This window comes from Rattus norvegicus, chromosome 18 (assembly GCF_036323735.1).
Source record: "Rattus norvegicus strain BN/NHsdMcwi chromosome 18, GRCr8, whole genome shotgun sequence".
NCBI lineage: Eukaryota > Metazoa > Chordata > Mammalia > Rodentia > Muridae > Rattus > Rattus norvegicus.
The window spans coordinates 80,451,134-80,473,810 of NC_086036.1; the positions used below are offsets into that span (position 1 = coordinate 80,451,134).

Consider the following 22,677-nt stretch of genomic DNA (forward strand, 5'->3'; position numbering starts at 1 on the left):
TCTACTTCTAAATCCCAGGCTGCCAGAGTGGTGAAAGATTTAAGAGCTCCACCTAAACACCTTGTGTTCTGTTTCTGTGTACATCCTAAAGCAATATTAAGAAAGTCATTTTCCTAAGTCAGTGAAGTCTGTTTTAAGTGCAAGTCAAATCTTCTAAAAAGGAAGAGCTCAGTAACCTTTAACTTTACCCTTCCAATAACATCCACAGAACACTGGGGGGAGCTCTTGGCTAAGGAGAGTCCCATGACTGGTTTCTTACATTCTAATAGGAAATATGTGTGCATATTTATTTTTTTCTATTCTGAATTTTCTTTTCTGTCTAAGTTTTTGCAATAGTCTTTACAGAAAATTCCTTATAGCCTGTGATGGTGGTGATCCAGTACTAAGGCGGCTGAGGCAGGAGGATGACCATTTCAAGGTTAGCCTGGGTTACATAACAAGACCTTATCTCAACCTCCTTCCTGCCACCACCATGGTTTCATATTAGCAACAACTAAGCTATGATGTGTCTTTTATTGCAAGATGAGAGGGCCAGAATGCAGCTCAGCTGTAAGGTGAACGCCTATCTTACAGCAAGTGCTGGATTCAATCCTATTCTTGGCATAAGCTGGGCTTGTGTTCTATGCCTATAATAACAGCACTTGAAAAGTACAGACAGGAACATCAGAAATTCAAGAATAGTCTGGGTCATCTAATGAGTTTCCAGGCAGCCTGCGCTATATGAGACTTGTGTCCAAAACAAAACACCTGAAAGAAACAGCCACAAGAACTCTTATTAATCATACCCTCTAAGCTAAACTGAAAACAACTAACTGTGCTCCGTTAAATAATGACAGCATAATAATGACAGCATGGGGCATGACCAAGGTTTGGCTCAAAAGGCAGACAGAGAGCATCTGCTATCGCTGGTGTGCAAAGGATACGTGAAGGTCCTCTTGTCAATCATTTTGAAGTAGATGCTGCAGTATATTTTCATATCTCCACAGTCCTCTGGAAGTTTATAGCCATACTATAAATTAAGCACACAGTGTAAATCATTTTGAAGGAGGCTATTCTTAGGTTTCATGGCAAGAAAAGAGATCAAATGAAATTTAGTGTGACACATATTTGCTTCCTACCAGGTCATCCCAGTGCCTCTGGAAATCTTCGAAGGAATGAAAGGGACAGTCAGGGGGTGCAGTATGAAGAAAATTTATTATCTGCCCCATTTTCATACTATGAAAAATGAGAATTGATACAACATTATGTCAATGCTTAATGTTCAATATTATCTGAGAAATTGTAATTTAGAAAGTATTCCAACAGACCTAGCAAATATTTTACTATCCAAATATAAACAACACACTAATGACATATCTAGTCCAAAATACAATTGCATTAAACTTTTTATCTTATGATATACATTTTAAGATATATTTAGCATGCTTTGAAATACAAATAGGTTCTGGAATCTCTTAATCAAATTAATATATACATTACTTCACATATGTATATGTTTGTGGTGAAAATACTTAAAGTCTATTTGTAGAGATTTTCAAGAACAGTCTTTGATACAAAGTATAGTGTTGAACAATGGATGTTGTTAACACAGTTCTAATGTCTGAGATTGACATTAATGAGCATCTCTCTAGTCTTGTCCAAAGCTCCAGCCTACCTTTTGTAACTGCAATCATACTGTTTTTATGAGTTTGATAGATGCTACATATAAGATCACGTGAATTTGTCTGTCTAGTCTACTTTACTTAATATAATTTGCTCTAGGCTTATTATCCATATTGTCACACATGACAAGATTGCCTTCTTTCTGAAGGCTGAACTTTGCTACATTGTATACAAGCCACATCTTTTCCTATTCCACCTAGAGGGACACTGAGGTTGTATCCACATTTCAGCTACTATGAATGGAGCTGCAATGAATATGAGAGTGCAGAAATATCTGACATATTGATTTTATTTCCTTTGGATCATATAAATATTATTAGGATTAATGATCATATGGTATTACTTTTTTAAAATTCCTTTTGTCATTGTGAGAAATTTCCATATTGTTTTACACAATATTTGTACTAATTTACATTCTTATGAACAGCATGCTGGCATTCCCTTTACATATGGTACTTATATTGTTCTTTAATTTTTTAAATTTAAAGATTTTATACCTAACTACATAGCATGTCCATCCTTTCTACTCTATCTCTGCTCCTCCCTCAACTTCCCTATCCTCCCAACACTGCCTGAAATATGATCTCTTTTGTGTCTGTTAGATATATGTGCACATGTGTGTGTTTAATGAATACATCACCTGCTGAATCCAATTAATACTGTACTTTTTGCATGCTTGCTGCTGATGCTTTAGGACTGGGGTCTAGTCCTTAAAACACAAAACAACACCAAAAATTGGTTCTCCCAATTTTGCCTACAGCCTTTTATATAGAAGTGGGACCTTATGAATTTTTCTTCCAATCCACATTGGTGTGGTCCTTGCAGGTTTTTTTTTACAGTCAACCAAAATGTTCATGGGTGCAATTGCTGTCCAGAAAAAGTCCTAGTGTCTGTTTCTAAATCTGTCCACCCAAATGTCCGCGATGTTCCATGCAGGTGTTGTGTTCCAGATTTCCCTTGCGGCTGGGGATGTACAGTCACGTATTCTCTGTATGGGATTATGGGTCTAATAGTCTCTGATGCAAAAAGAAGCCTCTTTTATAAGATGTGAGAGCTGCACTTATTATCTCGGAGCATAAGGATGAGTATGTGGAAGACAATTAGAATCTATATTACTTTAACAATATGGGTCCCTTCCAGCTATAGATTCTTGGGTAAATTTACGGTACCAGGCAGGAGTTACCTCCAATTGAATAGCTCCAGTTCTAATTAGACATTGCTTAGATGCCTTCAGGACACCAGTACCACTATTGCACTGATGTCTTGCAAGTACTGTTAATATTGTGGTTCTCAGGCTTTACAGTTGGGTAGGACTATTGGTAGATTTTCTACTTAGGCATCTGGTATAGCATCTTCTAGTACATGGTAACTGGCTTCAGGGAGATGTTATGCAGCCAAGAGCAATGGACTCCCAGATCACTCAAGAGAAGTAGCCCCTGCCTTACATTAGTTTTTGTTAAATAGTCTAAGTCTCCTGAGGAAAGTGTTACACTGCTCTGTGGGGTGACTGCATCAATACATATTCTCTTTATCTATCTATCTATCTATCTATCTATCTATCTATCTATCTATCTATCTATCTATCTATGGAATACACACACACACACACACACACACACACACACACACACACACACACACTCTGGTGGTTTGAATATACTTGGGCCAGGGAGTGGCACTATTAAGAGGTGTGTGCTAATTGGAGGAAGTGTGTTACTGTAGGGGTGGGCTTTGAGACAGTTCTTTCCTGGAAGCCATCAGATCAACATACAAATCTCAGTTCCCCTTTGCACCATGCCTGCCTGGATGCTGCCACGCTTCCTGTCTTGATGATAATGACTGAATCTGTAGGCCAGCCCCAATTAAATCTTGTTCTGTGTAAGAGTTGCCTTGGTCATGGAGCCTCTTCATAGCAATGGAGACCTTAACTAAAATGCATGTGTGGGTTATCTCACTGAATATATTTTTTGTTCCATTTATTTACCTAAATAATTTTCATGACGTAGTTTTTCTTTATAGCTGAATAGAATTCCACTGTGGATATGTACCACACTTTCATTATGCATCCATCACTTGATGGACATCTAGGTTGCTTCTGTTCTCTAGCTCTTGTGAATAAAGTGGTAATGAAGACAGTTGTGCAAGTATCTCTGTGTTGGATATCAAGTCCTTGGGGTACATACCAAGGAGTAGTATAGTGGGCATGTGGTAGATTGTGTGTGTGTGTGTGTGTGCGTGTGTGTGTGTGTGTGTGTGTGTGTGTGTGACCATATGTTCACTCTACACTAATTTCCATAGTGGCTGCATCAGTCTGTAATCCTACTAACAGTGAATAATGGTTCCCTTTTTTTCTTATATCTTCAGTAATATTTACTATCAGTTGTTTATTTAATCTTAGCCATTCTAACTGGGACAAAATGAAATCTTAAAGTAGTTTAATTTACATTCCCTGTTTGCTAATAATATTGAACGATTTTAAATACATTTCTTAGCCAATGTTGTTTTTCTTTGAGAACTTTCTGCTAAAGTCCTGTATTAGTTATTTGTCCATTGCTTGTGATATCATGATAGTCACAGGGTCAAGTCCCTCATGGTGAGGACTTGGCAGCAAGTGGTGGCACAGCAGCAGGAGCAGGAAGCTCAGAGTCTATATTTTCAACTACAAACACAGAGCAGAGATAGTGAAGTGGAAGTGTAGTGAGGCTTAGACTCTCAAGGTCCGCCCCTGCTGACATACTTTCTTCAGCTAACATTCTTCCATCCCTCCCCAAATAGCATCACTAACTGGGGACTAAGTATTCAAATGCTAGAGCCCCGGGCGGGGGGGAACATTCTCATTAACTGCTACATTAAACCACTTCAGATTTATAGCACTCCTTTTTCTGGGTTGTTCCTTGATTCTTCATCTTAGTTCTTTGCATAGCCCTCTGCTGGAGGTAGAGCTGGCAAAGATTCACTCCTGCTTTGTAGATTTCCTCTTTGCTTAATTATTCCTTTACGACACACATGCTTTTAGTTTTATAAATTCCCATTTGTCGATTGTTAGGACTAATCCCTGGGCCATGGAGCCCTAGTAAAAATGTCCTTTCCTACACCTGCATCTTGTAGGGTACAGCATGTTTTCTTCTAGCAATTTCAGACTTTCAAGTTTCTCCTTGAAGTCTTTGATCTATTTCGAGTTAAATTTGTTCATGACAATAGAAATGAATCTAAAATCCTTCTTCTACATGAGTACATCCAGTTTCTTCTGCACTGTTTGTGGAAGATGCTGTCTTTCCTCCAATGTGAATTTTTGGCATCTTGGTCAAATATCAGGATGCTCTCACTATGCACATTTGAGCTGGGGTCTTCTATTCCATTCCATTGATCTACATTTCCATTTTTGTGCCAATACCATCCTGTCTATATTACTATCTGTGTATAACTTTAAGTCCTGTATGGCAATCCCTCCAGAATTGTTTTTTAACTATAGGATTGCTGTCATTATCCATGGCTTCATATGAAACTCAGAGTTTTTGTGTCTGCATACCATCTAAAGTTTAATTGAGAGTGCATTGAATCTGCAGGTAGGACAATCAGTTTCATACACTTAATTCTACCAATCCATGAATATTGGAGGTCTTTCCGTTCTCTAGTGACTTCCTCCCTTTATTTATTAAGAAATTTAAAAAAATTCACTGAAGAGATCTTTCACTTTCTTGGTTAGGTTTATTCCTGTTCTTTCCCACTTTTGTTTGCTTTCCTTGAATATACTGTCAATGGCATGTTTCTGTGGTTGCCTTTCTTAGCACATTTGCTACTAGTGTGCAGAAGGATGTTAATTTTGTAAATTAATTTTATATCCTGCCCCTTGTTGAAAGTGTTGATCATTTCTAACATTCTGGTGCAATATTTACGACCTCTTATATATACTATCATACCGTCTGCACACACTTTAACTCCTTATTTGTACCCTTTAGGCTCTGTCTCCCATCTTAATACTCTAGCTAGGGCTCCAAGGACTGTGCTGAAGAGCAATGGGGAGAGAGCACACCACTCTGTTTTTTATTTTAATGTGACTGCTTCCAATTTTTTTCCCATTTAGGATGTTGGCTAGTGGGTGTGGCATTATATAGCTGTTCTTACGTTAAAGTATGCTTCTTCAAGTTCTACTCTCGTTAGGACTTTTATCATGAAGGGATGTTGGATTTTGTCAACATCCCTTTCTACATCTATTGATATTTTTCTTTTTAATAATACCATTTACAACATACATGAAGTGATGTCTCATTATGACTTTAATTTGGATTTTCCTATTGTTACAGCTGAAGTTTTTTTCCATGTATTTATTGGCCATCTGGATATCTTCTTTTCTCTATTGAAGGTGGGTGTAGTGGCACCTGCTTTTAGTTCCAGAACTCAAGAGACAGAGGGAAAGTGAAATTCTGTGAGTTCAAGGTCTAATAACAAATTTTAGAACAGCTAGGGCTGCACAGTGAAACCCTGTCTTTAAGAAGAAGAAATGTCTATTTCTTTGTTCATTTGAATATCAAGTTGTTTTCTTGCTACTGAATTGAGTTCTTGTATATCTTCCTTCATGTAGATGGAGTGTTTGTTCCCTCCTAAACGTAAATAATATTTTAACCATTTTAAGATGGAATTAGGCTGTAAAGGTTCTTCTGACAATGAATATATTGGTGCAATTATCTCATGTTTGGGTTCCTTATAAAATAGTAATTTTTGCCTTTTTGCATGTCTTTCTGACCCTCTCTTTGCCTATTCACTGAGGAATGATACAGTGAAAAAACTCTCACTAGAAACTTAATGTGCTAGCACTTGGATCTCAGACTTCCTAGCCTCCAGACTTATATGGGAAATGTCTGTATTGCTTACAAATTATCCAGGATGTGGCATTCTATTATAAAAGCATAAAATATTCTATGAGAAATATGGTTTAGAACTATTTTCACCTTCTTCATGGGTGATCCTAATTCTTTTGACTGTTTTCTTTGATGTCCAAAAGCTTTTTAGTTTGATGTAGTTCTACTGATTCATTTCTACTTCTATAATACAATGTTTTGGGCAATATAAGAAAACTCATCCTCAGATCAAAGTCACAAAGTTTTTCTGTTTAGGAATAAATTATTAGAGTTTTATATAAAAGAGTAATAATGGTCTAATTTAATTCTCCTATTTGTGGATATAGTTTCCCAGCACCACTTTTGGAAAAGACCATCTTCTCTATTTTGTCTTCATGGAAATATTAATGAAAATCCATTGATCATAACTACATATTTACCTACAGACACACTGTTCCGTTCTCTACGTCTAAGATGCCTGCATATATACCAGCATCATATTGCTTTAATTACTGCAAGTTTGTAGGATAGTTTAAAATCAGAGTATGATGCTTCTGAGATTGCTTTATCCCCTGGGGACCTTCTGTTTCTATATGAAATTATTTTTCTCTAGTTTTTGAAGAATGACATGATTTGGTGGTGATTATATAACATCTATAGATTACTTCTGGTATTGTGGGCGTTTTCACAATTCTAATTCTTCTAATCCATGACTGAGTTCTCACTCTAATAATTTGTGTCTTTGTCAATTCCGTTTAGAAGTGTTCTGTAATTTTAACTTTTACTTCTTTGGTTAGATTCATTCTACAGTTTCTTTTTGGTAGATACTCTGAATGATATTGTTTCCTTGATGAATATAGAAATGCTGCTGGTTTTCTTATTGTTGGTGGTGTTCTGAGACCCAGTATTGCTACGTAATCCAGGTTTGTCTTGAATCCACTCCTCCTATGTCCCACATTGTGAAATTAAGTACACACCAGATACTATAGATATTTATAAGTTGATTCTGTGGCATGCATCTTTCAAAATTCACTTCATAGTTCTAGGTTTTGATGGGATCCTTATGGTTTTTCTATTTGTAGCATCAAACTCTTGGTCAATAGAAATGGTTACCTTCTTCCTTTCCAATTGCAATGACTTTAATTTTCTTCCCTTTCCTACTGCACAGGGTAGGGTTTCTAATACTATGTTGAATAGAAGCTGTAAGTGAAATTCTTGTCTTGTTCCTGATCTTAATGAAAAGCTTTCAACCTTTTACTATGAAAAAAGGGACCTTACTGTGGACTTACTATACAGTCTTTACTTGTTTTAAATCTTAATATCCAAAATGGTGAGGAACCATTGAGCCAAACTGCAAACAATGTGCCATTACAAAAGCTTCCACCAGTGAGAAGACTGTGAAGAAGTGAATGAGTCAGAATCATGTCCTTTCTCTCAATATTTTACTATGTATAAACTTAATTTTCCTGAGCAAGTTCCTTCTTAATAGTTTTTTTTGTCTCAGAAACTATTTCTTTCTAAGGATAATACAAACAAAACCAGTTTACATTTCATTATAATAAATCATTATTAGGTAAGAGTCATAAATGTTGGTATTAGGACTGTTACGATATTGAGATTTGGTAATTTATGTATTTATTAAAAGAAGATCTAACAAAAGTGTAAATGTAAAACAAATTATTTTAGTAATTCAGAGGGGGCAAGTTACAGCTTCTGTTTCCATAATAAAGCTGCTCCAGGGCTCTCACGTTTGCAGAAGATGCCGGATCCTCTGCAAGCACGTGGGTGACGAGAACTGAACTAGGGTCTCTAAGAGCAAGTGTCCTTCATTGTTGAGCCGTCTCTCCAGCCTTACTCCAGTACTTTATAGTCTTATAATTATGTTTTTAAAGTTCAAAGTAGTTTATAGTTTTACACAAAATGTTAAGGAAGCCAGATTATAGAACATTACTATATTTCGAATCTATTCTTGATGGGTAATCTTTGTTTTCAATTCAACTGAATTTAGAATTACTTGGGAGATTGCCGAGGAACACTCCCTGTTGTCTCTGTGAGGAAAAACTCTAGAAAGAATTAATTCAAGATTTACCCAAAATGTGAGCATCACATTCCCATAGCCTGGAGACCCAGACAGAATAAAAGGGAAAATATAAAGCCTGCCACACCCTGGCCTTCTCTGTTTTCTGCTTTTTGACCTTTGATAACATTAACTATGCTGTCTCATCGTGACTTCCACAGCATGATACTTTGAACCAAGTAAAACTGTAAGCCCAAATAAACCTTCCCTCCCTTACGTGCTTCTGTAAGATATTATGGTCACAATGGTGAGAGGTGGCCATCACACCAGCTCCACATTGCTACCTCAAATCTTACCTGGGCAAAATGTAGCACCAGTTGCTTAAAATGGAGTGTCTCTCAATGACAGCATTCTGGTTGGTATGAAAATCCTCTATAATATGCTGAGAAATATCAAACTCCTGTAGCTTTTAATGGAAATAAGATTTCAATATGTAAGTCCTCAGAAAATTTGCCACAGAAAAAGAAACATTAAAATAATTCAAACTGACAGAGGTTAATAAATGTTTTAGTGATTTACTATTTTTTGAATCATGTATATATCCACTTTCCATGAGGCAGTGTTCCAACACATCCTACCTCTCCCCTGCACAGTATGCCAAGGTTATGTTTTCCCATTCATCTTCCAAACCCGAACTTGTATTTTATGCTTGATCCAGTCAATTTTACTGTGCTAACTTATAGAAGTCAAATCCCTTGGATTTGTATCTCCATGTATATGTTTAAATATGTGGAGATGTGTGCATATGTGAGAGGAGGCCAGAGGACAACCTTGGGAATGTATTCCTCCCTCATTTATTTACTTATTTATTTGTCTTTTGTTTGTTTGTCTATTTATTTGCCATGCAGAAGGGCCCAGAGAAACTTCAAATATGCACCACAATGCCACCTTTTTTTTTAAGTTGGTATGATGTAGGGGAGATGATTGCCTAGGAAGGCCAGAAGAGGGTGTAGGTGTCCTACAGCTGGGATTGTAGATGCTTGTGAGCAACCTGATAGGAGTTTTGAGAACCAAATTCAGTTTTCTAGAAAGGCAATACATTCTTTTAGCTTCTGAGCCATCTCTTTAGTCTTAAGAGGTAAATATTTTGATGTGATGCACTGTGTGTGAGAAATCTGTTCCTAAGCTATGCTATAGAAAAAGAAAAGGAAGGAAGAAAGAAGGTAGGAAGAAAGGAATAAGTGGATAAAGATGGCCATATACTGGAATGTCCTCATATACTGGCACCAGGTACAATGACTGGCTTGAGAGGAAACAGAATGTGAAACAATCCAAAAGGCAGGCATTAAAGTAAAAGGCTTCTCACATGTATCTACTTACACAGCTTGAGTACATAACAACATTATTCAGAGGCTCAAGATACAGCATTAGTCCTTATCAATGTAGACTGTTCTGAACACTAAGAAATTCCTCAACTATTAATATACATCTCGAGAGAATGCTAACCATTGTATTTATTCACTTCAGCAATATTTTAAAATTATCAAACTGATGAGAAGGTACGTAAAAATAAATATTTCTTCTCCTTCATAACAATCTAAAGAATTCAAGCTTAGTTTTCTAAGCAATGTTGAGAACTTAAGAGATATTTAGGCTGGGAAGATTTGATTTAGAAATAGAAATCTATTGACATTGTGAAGAAGCAAGATGGGAAACAAGGCCTATGTGGAGATTAGTTGAAAGGCTGAGGCAAAAGAATAGGTCCAAATCAGAATACTGGACGTGGAGATGAGGTCGTTGCAGAGACCAAGGCAGGTAACAGATTCGACAGTGGAAGTGAAAAAGGGAAGTATTAAAGTAACAATGAAGTCTGAATGGAGGAAACTCACTGTCTTTACTTACTGTCCTTTGATGGCAAAACAGTAAATACAAAGGAAGAGGAGGTTAGTGAAGCTAGGGTTATACACACACTCACTTTTAGATAGCATTAAGTCTGGATGTGTGATGGTTTAAGTGAGAATGTCCCCATAGCTCAGATGGTTGAATAGTTGATCACCAGCTGGTGATGCTACTTGGGTAGGTTTAGGGGGTGTGGCTTTGCTGGAGGAAGTGTATCACTGAGGGGCGTCTTTGAGGTTTCAAAGCATCCTATCATTTCCAGTTTGCTCTTTGCTGTACTTGTGGTTCAATATGTGAACTCTAAGTTTTCTGCCTACCACCTGCTGGCTCTACAGCAGAAAGCTGATGAAGGCAGTGTCAGGTCAAAGACTCTAAGGCCCCAGAAACAGGGAATAGCTAACCTTTGCTGGCTGAGGCTCAGAGGCATGGCAAAGCCTTCATCTGGTCCAAGTACAAGTATTTACGAACAATTGCCCAGTGTATGTAGAAACTACCAAACACAGCTTTCTCCTCCAGACCTCCTATGGAGGTGCTAAACTGCTTCCTTGTACAGCTGCTCCCAGAGACCCACTGCCTTGATACAGATATAGAATAAATGCTCCTGGTTTCCAAGTTCCTGCTACACTTGGTGCTCTCCATTAGACTGAGCACAACCCATCTGATTCCACCTAGCTTTTCTGTGCATGTGCCTGTTTGTCCTTTCTTCTTTCTTTCATCACCTCAGTTAGGTCAATTCCTGAAGCTGTGTGGTGTGCTGTACTTTGCTCTACAATTGTGGACTCTAACCTTTTGGAACCACAACCCCAAACACACTCTTTTGTAAGATGCATGGTCAAGATATTGTGTCACAGCAATAGAATATTGATATAGGGTGTCATCAATACAGTCATGAGAAAGAGTTGAAAAGGACACAGCCACAACTATGCAAGAACATGTAAAAGGTATTAGTGTGTTGGCTGCAGATGAAACCCAGAAAACAGTGATATCCAAGTGGCAAAAGACATAGGAAAGCCAAGGATCAATAGGATTGGACTTTGGAGAAAGCAGTTTCAGAAATGGAGGAAAGAGATGAGGCTTTAAGAACTAAATGGTACAAAATAGTGTACAAGTTCCAATGACATCAAAGGCAAATTTGCTCAGACATCTCTCTTTCACCTGAATCTTAAAGTAATACAGCTCTTATCAAACTCTACCACTAGCCAATCAACATTATCTAACTATTATTTTTATTCAATATATATTATAGATATTAGGTATCTGTGGTGGTTTAAATAAGAAAGGCTCCCATAGGCTCATATATTTGAAAGCTTAGTCACCAGGGGGTAGAATTCTTTGATAGTATTAGAAGGATTAGGAGGTGTGGCTTAGTGAGAGGAAGTGTATCACTGTGAGTGGACTCTAAGGTTTCAAAAGCCCATCCCAGGCCAAGTCTGTCTCTGTCTCTCTCTGTCTCTGTCTGTCTGTCTGTCTGTCTGTCTGTCTGTCTGTCTGTCTCTCTCTCTCTCTCTCTCTCTGTCTCTCTCTGTCTTTCCCTCTCTCTCTGTCTCTCTCACCCTCTCTGCTTGTGTATCAGAACTGAGAGCTATGGCTCTCAGCTACTTTTGTGGCACTGTGCCTGCTTGCTGCCATGCTCCCTGCTGCTGCCATGCTCCCTGCTGCTGCCATGCTCCCTGCTGCTGCCATGCTCCCTCCTCCTGCTGCCATGCTCCCTGCTGCTGCCATGCTCCCTCCTCCTGCTGCCATGCTCCCTGCTGCCATGCTCCCTGCTGCCATGCTCCCTCCTGCTGCCATGCTCCCTGCTGCCATGCTCCCTGCTGCTGCCATGCTCCCTGCTGCTGCCATGCTCCCTGCTGCTGCCATGCTCCCTGCTGCTGCCATGCTCCCTCCTCCTGCTGCCATGCTCCCTCCTGCTGCCATGCTCCCTCCTCCTGCTGCCATGCTCCCTGCTGCTGCCATGCTCCCTGCTGCTGCCATGCTCCCTGCTGCTGCCATGCTCCCTCCTGCTGCCATGCTCCCTCCTGCTGCCATGCTCCCTCCTGCTGCCATGCTCCCTGCTGCTGCCATGCTCCCTGCTGCTGCCATGCTCCCTGCTAATGGACTAAGCCTCTGAAACTGTAATCAAGCTCCCAATTAAATGCTTTCTTTTATAAGAGTTGCTATGGTCATGGTGTCTCACCACAGTAACAGAACAGTGGCTAAAACAGTATTTAATTCTACCAAGGCACACACAAATGTGACCACGGAAACTATGGGTAAGTAGAGAAACTATGATGCCAAACAGTGTTGAAAGAAAAACTCTGCATCTTGACTCTCTTTGTGACCTACAGGAATTATTTAACCCATGTCTCAATTTGCTTAGTTGTGACAATTTTGACCTTCTGTTATGAATCTATGTCGTATGAAGCATTTGATGTACTTTATCTCACTAACCTCCTCAAATCTGTATGAGCTATATATTATTATCTCAAATTTGCAAATAATCTGAGATTAAAGGATGTTAAGTAGAATGCTCAAAGTGGGAGTGCTATTCAATGAAGATTTGAGAATGTTTATGTGATTTTGAATGTCTTAGGTATGCAAATATTAATGAGTATTTTGTAAATGTTCTCATCTTTATGCTGACTTCTCTCCTGGCCTTGATAAATTCTTTGGGAGGAAACACTTTGTATATGTACATAATGATACTCAATAAATGTCTGTAGAATAAACACAAATTTGTTTCCAGGTCTTAATTTCCATATAATTAAACTCCAAGGCAACAGTTAATATTACATAATGCCTTTCTGGAACATGCCCTTCCTATAATTACAGATTAAATTACAATCTGAATGTATCAATTTGTGGCAGTTTATGCATATAAACTTCTATCTTGACACTTACCTGAGTTTTAGAAAAATAGTATAATTTAGCACAGTGTAAAAACGGAGAAATTACTATTATTGGGGAAAACATGTGGATTTTTTTATTACAAAAAGAAGGGCTGAAGTACCATTTCTCACAATGAATCATGATAAACTATCTTTAAAAGTTCTCTAAATAAGATCAAAGATCAATGTTTTTAAAATTACTGGAATTTCTACTTGGATGAATAGATTTTAAATACTGAGGTTGCCTATAATTTAAATTAGAAGCTGGTCTTTCATGCCACTCCAACTTTAGTTCCTAAAAATTTTGCAGTAGTGACTGACAAGTGTTGTGTAGCTTCCAGGAAAGAAAAGTTAGAAAGACACAGACCTTTCCTCTAACACTCCCAGCATAATGATACACTTGCATAAACACCAGTACAAACAGAGATGAACCATGAGAGCTGTGAAGTCTTCACAAGTGGTGATGATGAGTTATGTCATAAAACACGAGCTAGAGACACATACTGAGAGCTCAAAGAACAGTTTGAGCCAAAACTTGAAAGAATGGAGGACTGTTCTGCCTTGGAGAAACAATTAACACAGGATACTGGGAAGAAGTGATGGCAGATGAGACTACATGTAAGGAGAGCTTGCATCAATTCAATGAGGTCCTCCTCTATCATAAGCTGCTGGGATTTGATTATATAGTCATTGGAGAACACAGCACATTTTTAACACCAGGAAGAGATGTATACAAGACAAGCTGGAGTGGGGAGTGGCATCTAGCAACAGCATCTGTCACCCCATAATCAACAGGATTGATGAGTCTGATGAAGTTGGCGAGGCATGTGTCTATCTCCTTCCTCCCTCACCATTTAACGTGTGTCCTGCCTAATCTTCATGCTGGGTTGCAATCCTTTACGGATGAGGAGAGGTTTTTTGGCCAAGGGTATGAGTAGCTGTGCTCCCCTTACAGAACTTCCAAAGAAGAGTTTAACTCAACACTATTGACACTTTGTGTCAAATAATTCTTTGCTGGGGGAGGGGTGGGTTTTGTTCGGTATATAGTACATTCAGAAGTTCTCCTTGCTCCAGACTGCTAGATCACACCCACCTTCCCTACACGTTAGTAACCAAAAACCAGCTTCTAGGCATTGTCAAATGTTTCATGGAAAGCAAAATCACTATTTCTTCCTCCATCCTCCTCTGTTACCAAAAAGCCAGTGGCATCCAGTAATGGAAACATGTACAGGTTACTACTAATGGGTAAGGCTCTATGTGAGAGGCTGTGGGAATCAGTAATATAGAAGATAAAGACAGATGCGGAAAAAAGAGATGCAAAAACGCTACTAGAATGTCAAGGGCAGAAGATGAGTATAGTTCCCATGGCATGAAACTGCTTTTAATATTTGGAAGTGAAAGAGCAGCAAAAATGGGTGCTGAGACAAGATAAGGTAGTGACATTATGGATGTGTCTCATGATAATTTTGACAGGAATACTACGATAAATCCTTCGTTAAATGAGCAAAATTATATTGGGGAATTTAGAACAACATAGACATGTCAAATATTTAGCAGCATGCATTTTATTTATTAATTTTTTAAAAATTCTGGGTATGGTATCTGTCGACTACAATCCTTTACTCGGAAGGCTGAGGTAGAAGGATACTTACAAGTTTAGGGCCAGCCAGGCAGATACCAACTGCTAGGCATCTTGAGTTATAAAGTGAGACTGTTTCAAAATACCAAAGCCATACAAACAAATAGGAAAAACGAACTACCACTAAACCCGTTTAAACATTAGCACAAAACACCGTGCTTCGCTAAGACATTTATTTAGTCTAAGTGTCTACTTGTACTTTGTTCATGGTTGCCCCATGAGTCTCTCTTGTCTACCCTGCACTCCTGCTGGTTCTCTCCTCTTGCTTCTCCCTCCAAATAGTCCCCTTCTGTATCCACATACGTATGTATGAATATATACGTGTCAATCCTACCTGCAAGAGGAGACATTGCATGTGTTTTGGTAACAAAAACTTTTCTATCAACTTCCATGTTAATAATTAAAATCAAACAACATGTTAGTAATAAAAACATATTAACCTTATAGTAAATATAGGAAATTATAGAAATCAAATAGTTTGTACCTCAGGAGGTGGCAATCTGATAGTATAGACTTCTATACTTAGACAAACTTGTGTTTCTGTTACATTGATGTCTAATACTGAAAAAGAATTAACCATAAATTTTCTGGAGTTAGTATTCCATCCTATCAAATAAAGCATTTATAGTAACACATATTACTTTGTATATTAGCATATATGTTACGAAGAGATTTTTATACATCTAGTAAAGTTCAAACAGTGAACCACAGGTTTGGCAGTTTATAAATTGCACTTTTAAGACAAAAATTTGAAGCAATATTGATCTGTGTGGGAGGGAGGTACTACGACAGGATAACAGTAAGAAAAATCATACTTCCTACAGTTTAAAGGACACTCACTAAATAGTTGCTGCCAACCTGACATCCATTACTAAATTCCAGTGCGGCCTTCCACCAGGCTTCCTAAAGAAAGCTGTGCTGGCATGTTAGAGGAACGGCATCTGAAGGCAGCTTTGGGAGCCTCAGGGATAGTGACCACATTATGTTTTGAGCTAGGGAACAGTGAGGAGGCTGCATTTACTTTGTAAAACTTTAGTGAGTATAACCTTAAAATTTCTGAGTTTTATCTAAATATATTACATTTAAAAAACATAAAAACAGTCTTCTAACTGGAGCCCAAGAAATTTACTCTTCTAAATTGTTTTCTTGCTGCCCTAGCTAGGATCTCATGCTAGTGTAATGAAGCTAAATTTAGGTAACAAACAGATTCATCCAGAGTGAGATCAGAGCGACTGCTCCTGTCTAACTGACGGCCTACCTTCAGGGCAACTAGGCAGCAGTCAAACAATTAGATCGGAAGTTACACTATAGTCTATCTTTAAGATTAGTCAGGTTCCTTTAGAGAATATTTTCAGAATAAAAATAAAATTCTAAGAAAAGTAAGCTTTAACATAAGAAACACAATTTAATAATATAGCTTAGGAAAATATATTCAAATATTTGCAGAATTAAAGATTTTCACAATCATCTTCTTAAGTAGAGAAATTAAATACACCTTTTCTTCTGATTAAGTAACTTTTTCCTCAAGTAGGTAAATATGTATTTTGAATGAGAAGTAACTTCCTGGGTGAAATTCTGATTCTGATTATGTGCTAGTATCTTCTGACACATGGTAATCATCAAGACCGTGACAAGCTAACATGGGCTCTTAAACTGTTAATCATATTAATTCTTTGTCTATTGTTTTATACATTTTTACTTACCAACTGCACTTTGCTTTCCCATATTAGAAAGAAAATCTCTTCCTTAAAAAATTCACAGGATATATCACATTATTAAAGTACTGAAATAATCATTATTGATAAGTATAACCATTTGAAGAAAAGGTATCAAAGATATGAAAATTATAAAACAAATATATGACAGCTCATAGAAAAATATAATTATTCAAAAAGTATCTCTTCATTGAAAAGGACCAAAATACCCAATACTTTTTTCAAAAATTTATGTCTTGCTATAAAATACTTAGAAAACCATCAGACGTCATCAAAAATTCAGGATGGCCCTTTAGACCTAAAGTATTTCAACAATACTGACATTCTGTGTATATTTCATCAAATCCTTCATAACATATTTATTCTTAAGTATCAAGTATTAAATAATAAAAGCATTTAAAGCGGCATCAACAGGCCTCTGAGTATTATCCCACGTAAGAAGGTTACTGTGGGCTTCCCTGAAAATGATAAGAGTTGGAGCTAAAACTCTTCTCTAAAAGTAAGAATCCTTGAAATAAAAAACAGAGGTACACTGAAGTCATCTAGCTCAGAAAGTCCCAACGACTGGTAAACACAAAGTCACCTTGTACCAAGAGATGACCTGTTCTATTCCAGGCCGGAGCAAGTCTAGCCATGAGTGAGTAGGAAAGGCAGTTCTGAAGAATTGCAGGAGTTACTCTTTGTGGAGCCTCCATCTAAAACATTAAAGGAAAGATGAGCAAATTGAGAGAATTGCTGTACATCCATAGACTCAGGTAACGTCTGCAGATTAACATCCAATAAAATGAGCAATTCTAGATCAAAAATGTAGTTGTTCTCACGGCTAGTACTGTTTACTCGAAGGCTAAAGACTTTAAAGAGATACTCGTTGTGAAGCTACCTCTGTGGCAATGCTATGCCCAGTTTCCTGGTTATGCCTAAGCCTAACTCAAGAGCTGTGCTGAGTCTTTAACCATGTATCCTGTTCTGCAAAGAGGGACTCAAGCAAGAACGATATTGTGATGTATTTCATTTCGTTCCCTGTAGTTTAACATTAGACAAGGTTAAGTACAAAAGCACACATCAAACAAATATGTATCTATTTATTCAAAATTAATCTTTAATATTAAGGCCTTTGTTGCTGACTCACAAGTAATAGGAATCAGATTTATCTTCTTGACATTTCTAAAAGAAAAAAATCTGGGCAAGTTGTTTGAAACAATGGTTCATCAAATACTGGACATTATGGAACAAAGAATTATTCTTCATGGCAGGGGTGGGAGGACCAACAAGATGAGCCCTATCTTTTCAGCTTTTCCTCAACAGAGGGTAACATTCCCCATCATTTCTCCTGGCTTATTGTATGAAGTGTTTTCCAGGCTGTAGTCCTGGAAGAAACAATCTAGAGAGTCCATTAGTCTCTGTGAATTGAAGAGATAGAGCCAAGGGTCCACAGGGAGCCAAGGAAGTCAGAAAGTGCTGGTGAGGCCAGCTCTGAAGTGAAGAGACAGCAGATGAGCACAGTGCTCACGGAGTATTTTGCTGAATAAGGATTAGCACACATGTGAGGAAACTGCTGAAGGTTAGGATGAAAACCAAAGTTGTTTGCTATGTAAGTGTGGAGTAAAATCCAGAAAAATTCTGTCCTGGAATCTGTAAGAAATACAAGCATAAAAGCAGGTGAGCCAAGAACTGTCCTCCAGTATTAGTCACTGGGAAATCCAGTTACAGACAGAGATTTGATACCCTGATCCCAGTAATGGACACAAACAGAGGACAACAAGAATTTAGTAGATTTATCATTATCAAGCAATAAGACCTATTTAACATTTATAGAGTACTTAATACACTAAGACCAGAATACATATTCTTGTCAGGACGACAAAGGACATTTACTAAATCTATGATAAATTATACTCTTGACCCTAAAAAACCTCATTTTTTAAAAAATTAAAACTTTATGAAGTGTCTTTCTAAACAGTAACTGAATGAGAAGTCGGCAGCAGAAAGATCTCTGGGAAAGCCCCGTTTGGAAACCTGCAGCCTATTTGTAACAGCTATTAGGAAGTCAAAGGGACAACTACTCAGAGAACAAGCATATCTCTAACTATGCCTGTGTCAGAAAGAATGACTTCTCAGTGGCATCAGTGATCACTTTAAGCAGAAAAAAGGAAATACTATAAATAAAAGAAAAGAAAAAAGAAAAAGGTCAATGAAATTCAAAGTCGTAAAACAATAGAGAAAAATCAATGAAACCAAGCCCCCTCCTTTATCCCTGTTGAGGTTTGGCCTTTTGCTAGCTATTGTAATGATTTATTTATTTTTTTAATTGGATATTTTCTTTATTTACATTTCAAATATTATCCCCTTTCCTGGTTTCCCCTCTGGAAACCCCCTATCCCATCCCCCCTACCCCTACTTCTATGAGGGTGCTCCCCCACCCACCCACCCACTCCTTCCCACAGGCCACATGAAGCTCAAGAAGAAGGAAGACCAAAGTGTGGATGCTTCAGTCCTTCTTAGAAGGGGTAGCAAAATACTCCAGGGAGGAAATATGGAGACAAATCGTGGATCAGAGAGTGCAGGAAAGGCTATTGTAATGTTAAGTATGGGTCCCTAAGCCCTAGAGTCTGCAGGTAGCCCCTGGGGTTTAGGTTTCCTGGGCTTAGGGTAGAAGAGGAACAACAAAGGAGAAGAAGAAGGTGAATGGAGGAGTGAAAGGAGGAGAGAAGCTGCCATGGGTTAGGTGAGCCATAGAAACATGGCCCTGAGGGCTGGCCAACTGGAGTTAAGAGCAGCCCAGATGATACATAGTAAATAGTAAGTAATAACTCGGGGTTATGATAGGAAAATAGGTTGTAACAGCATGGAGGGTAGGCAGCTGCCCAACTCTTGTGTTGTTTAAGATTATTGTGAACATAAAGGCTGTGAGTGTCTTTCACCCAAGAACTAAAAGGTCTAAGGCGGAGTAGAAACCCTGGGCTGGCATTAGAGTAATTTCCCATCAATGACTATCAACTCTCTAGGTAGACTGATAAAAGAGTAAGAAAAAGAAAAGAAAAAAAATCAGAAGAACACACATATAATCAGTGCTAAAAGTCAGAAAGGATACATCATGTCAGATTTTATAACAAAAGAAAATAAGAGACTACTAAAGCAATTTTGAGAGTTTAGAAGAAAAGGACATAATCCTTGAAATAAATAACTTAATATCCCTATTTCCTGTTAAAATAAAATTGCAGTTAACCTTTTCAGAATCTAAATTTCAGATAGCCCTATGGACGAGTTTCATAAAAACATTTAGTGAAGAAATAATAAAATTAGACATGACTTCTTCCAAAAAAAGTTTTCTTGCTTATTATGTTTGTTCTTTCATCTTTTGAGACAACATTTTCCTGGGCCTTGGCTGTCCTAAAACTCACTCTGTAGATCAGGCTAACCTGGAACTTAATTCTCCTGCTACTCAAGTCCTGGCATTAAGGCATGTGTCCCCATGCCTGGCCAAGAGTAGAGGTTTTTAAAGGTGGGGTGTTTGTTTTTCACTAGGTGACTCTGGTGGTAGGGTCTTGACTGACCCATAGCTCTGATGGCTAATGCTAACGTCAATAGACTAACTAGACAAGTCCGGAAAGGACCAGTAAGTGTGCTTCTGGGCATGTCTGTAAGGATTTCCAGAGAGAACTGATTGAGGGGCAGGACCTAGTGTGAGCTGTGTGGTGCCATCCCCACAGGCTGCAGATGAGGCCAAAGCTGGAGAGCTCAGGCCTTCTCTCTCTCCCCCACACAGAGAACATAAGATGAGCAGCTCTTCTCAGCTTCTTCACCTTCCCTCCACAGTGTACTCAGCCCTCTGAAGCTGTGAGGCACTGCCCCAACTTCCTCTCTTTAAAGAAGTTCACCACTAGTACAACACCATCTATCATTTTATTTCTTTATAGAGTAGCTAGGTGATTGTGGCAGTAATTCAATCTCTCGGAATTTCATTTTTTTTCCTATCTAAAAATGCAGAAAAACTATTAATTTCCTTCTGTGTCTCCATAAATGTGCACAAAATAATTGTTTGGAAAAATCTTGGTCTTTTCCCATGTATAATAATAATTTATGAAAAAGATACTCCAAATGTTGTTTGTTGACTGAGCTGGTTAGACTTTGGCTATTTACTTATTTTTGTTTATTTATCTATTTATTTTTGGCTACTCAACATGCACTAGGGTCATCTGGAAAGAAGGAACTTCAACTGAGAAAAATGTCTCCATCAGATTGACTGCTATACAAGTCTGTGTATCATTTCTTCTTCTTCTTCTTCTTCTTCTTCTTCTTCTTCTTCTTCTTCTTCTTCTTCTTCTTCTTCTTCTTCTCCTTCTCCTTCTCCTTCTCCTTCTCCTTCTCCTTCTCCTTCTTCTTCTTCTCCTCCTTCTTTTTATTATTATTATTATTATTATTATTATTATTATTATTATTATTATTATAATGATTGAAGTGGGAGGGCTAGCCCGTTGTGGGTGTCTTGCGTTATGTAAGAAAGCATGTTGAGTGAGCCATGTTGCAGGCCTGTAAGCAGAGCCCCTCTGTGGTTTGTGCTTCAGTCCCTGCCACCAAGTTCCTGCCTTGATGGTCTGCCTTGGCTTCTGTTGATGATGTAATGTGGTACTATGGTATGAAAGTGTAAGGCAAATAAACCCTTTTCTCCCCTAAGTTGCTGTTTGGTCACAGTGTTTTATCACAGCAATGGAAAGCAAACTGAGACACTGATAAAAGAAGTAGAATATACAACCAATGTAGCATCTATATTATTATTATTTTAAACACATACCTTAGCTTCATATTTTTCAATATAGGCATTAAGTCTCCCAGATTTAAAAAATGGTATCTATAACAGAAAGTTCATATTTGTAAAAAGAACTTAACATAGACATAAAACAAAATATTGTTACACATAAATATCTTAAGCAAAATGAAACAGAGGGGGGTTGGGGATTTAGCTCAGTGGTAGAGCGCTTGCCTAGCAAGCGCAAGGCCCTGGGTTCGGTCCCCAGCTCCAGAAAAAAAAAAAGAAAAAAAATACAACAGAGGGCATAGATTCTGGCTATCCTTCTATATTTCTGTTCTCTATCCATTTGAAGAAAGACACTGTGGTAACCACTTTTTCCCTGAAGTAGGATCTGTTGCAGGTACACTGTCAAGGTGAAGTTCCCTGATATTGACCTGATCTTCAAGTCTTATAAAGGAAAAAGGAAATAAATTTTATATAAATACTTAACCCCTTTTAAATATACAAGGCATGCTTAGACATGAATGACACATTCTGTCTAGACATGGACCTAAATAGAAGTTTAAATTTAAATGTTTAAAGAGCATTATTTAACTTGGTAGATATTGTTTTGCTAAATGGACAGGGTAACAACCTGTGTTCTACATATGTTTATACCCATAGATTAGTACAGCTCTCAGTCCTCACCACAGACGCTTCTTCATGGGGTAGATGGTGACTAATACAGACACGCATAGCTGATGAATGTGCAGAGAGTAGGTGACTAAGAACTGCTCAGGCCTAAACAGGATAACTATACCAGATTCCCTACACCTAAGGCTCATGGGACCTCACGGAGTGGGCAGGGCAGACAGAAACACTGTAAGAGACAGAGGTCACGAAGAACTGCAGTGGAATAGTTTCTTCTGGGTGTTACAGGGTCACTGGACTCACAAATTCACAGCAGCTGTGTTGGCCTTCACAAAATCAAGACAATCAACGTGCCAGCATGGATGTGGGGGACACATGAGGTCCCACATCTAGCTGAGAAGCTATTGAGAGTGATGGTTTCTAGGGAAGGGAGAATCAGCTTTCTTTAGGGGTGTGGTATCTGTGAGGTGACCATGTACTAGATGGCCCTACCCCACGAAAGTACAGGAGCACTAATTAGAGTCAGCAGGCTCTGGTTTTTTTTCTTGGGGGGGGGTTATCAAGTTGGGAAGAGGAAGAAGGATTTGAAGGGAAAAACTAGAGGGAGAATGTGATAGAAATAAATTGTATACTATTCTCCAAGAATGACAAAAAGTTGAT

At 38.2% G+C, this 22,677-nt stretch overlaps 1 protein-coding gene across 2 annotated transcripts in view; it reads right to left on the reverse strand.

The window, feature by feature from the left end:
* Positions 1–22,677, reverse strand: part of C18h18orf63 (similar to human chromosome 18 open reading frame 63) — a 42,873-nt gene that overhangs the window by 16,771 nt on the left and 3,425 nt on the right. The window contains exons 4-10 of one of the 2 annotated variants that reach the window (NM_001419729.1): positions 21,430–21,486; positions 17,221–17,332; positions 16,626–16,667; positions 15,407–15,483; positions 8,874–8,983; positions 1,119–1,215; positions 924–1,009 (exon numbers count right to left, since the gene is read on the reverse strand). In NM_001419729.1, the coding sequence (NP_001406658.1) occupies positions 924–1,009; positions 1,119–1,215; positions 8,874–8,983; positions 15,407–15,483; positions 16,626–16,667; positions 17,221–17,332; positions 21,430–21,486 (581 nt within the window). The remainder of the gene's footprint in view (positions 1–923; positions 1,010–1,118; positions 1,216–8,873; positions 8,984–15,406; positions 15,484–16,625; positions 16,668–17,220; positions 17,333–21,429; positions 21,487–22,677) is intronic. The other variant, XM_063277042.1, reaches the window with a different exon arrangement.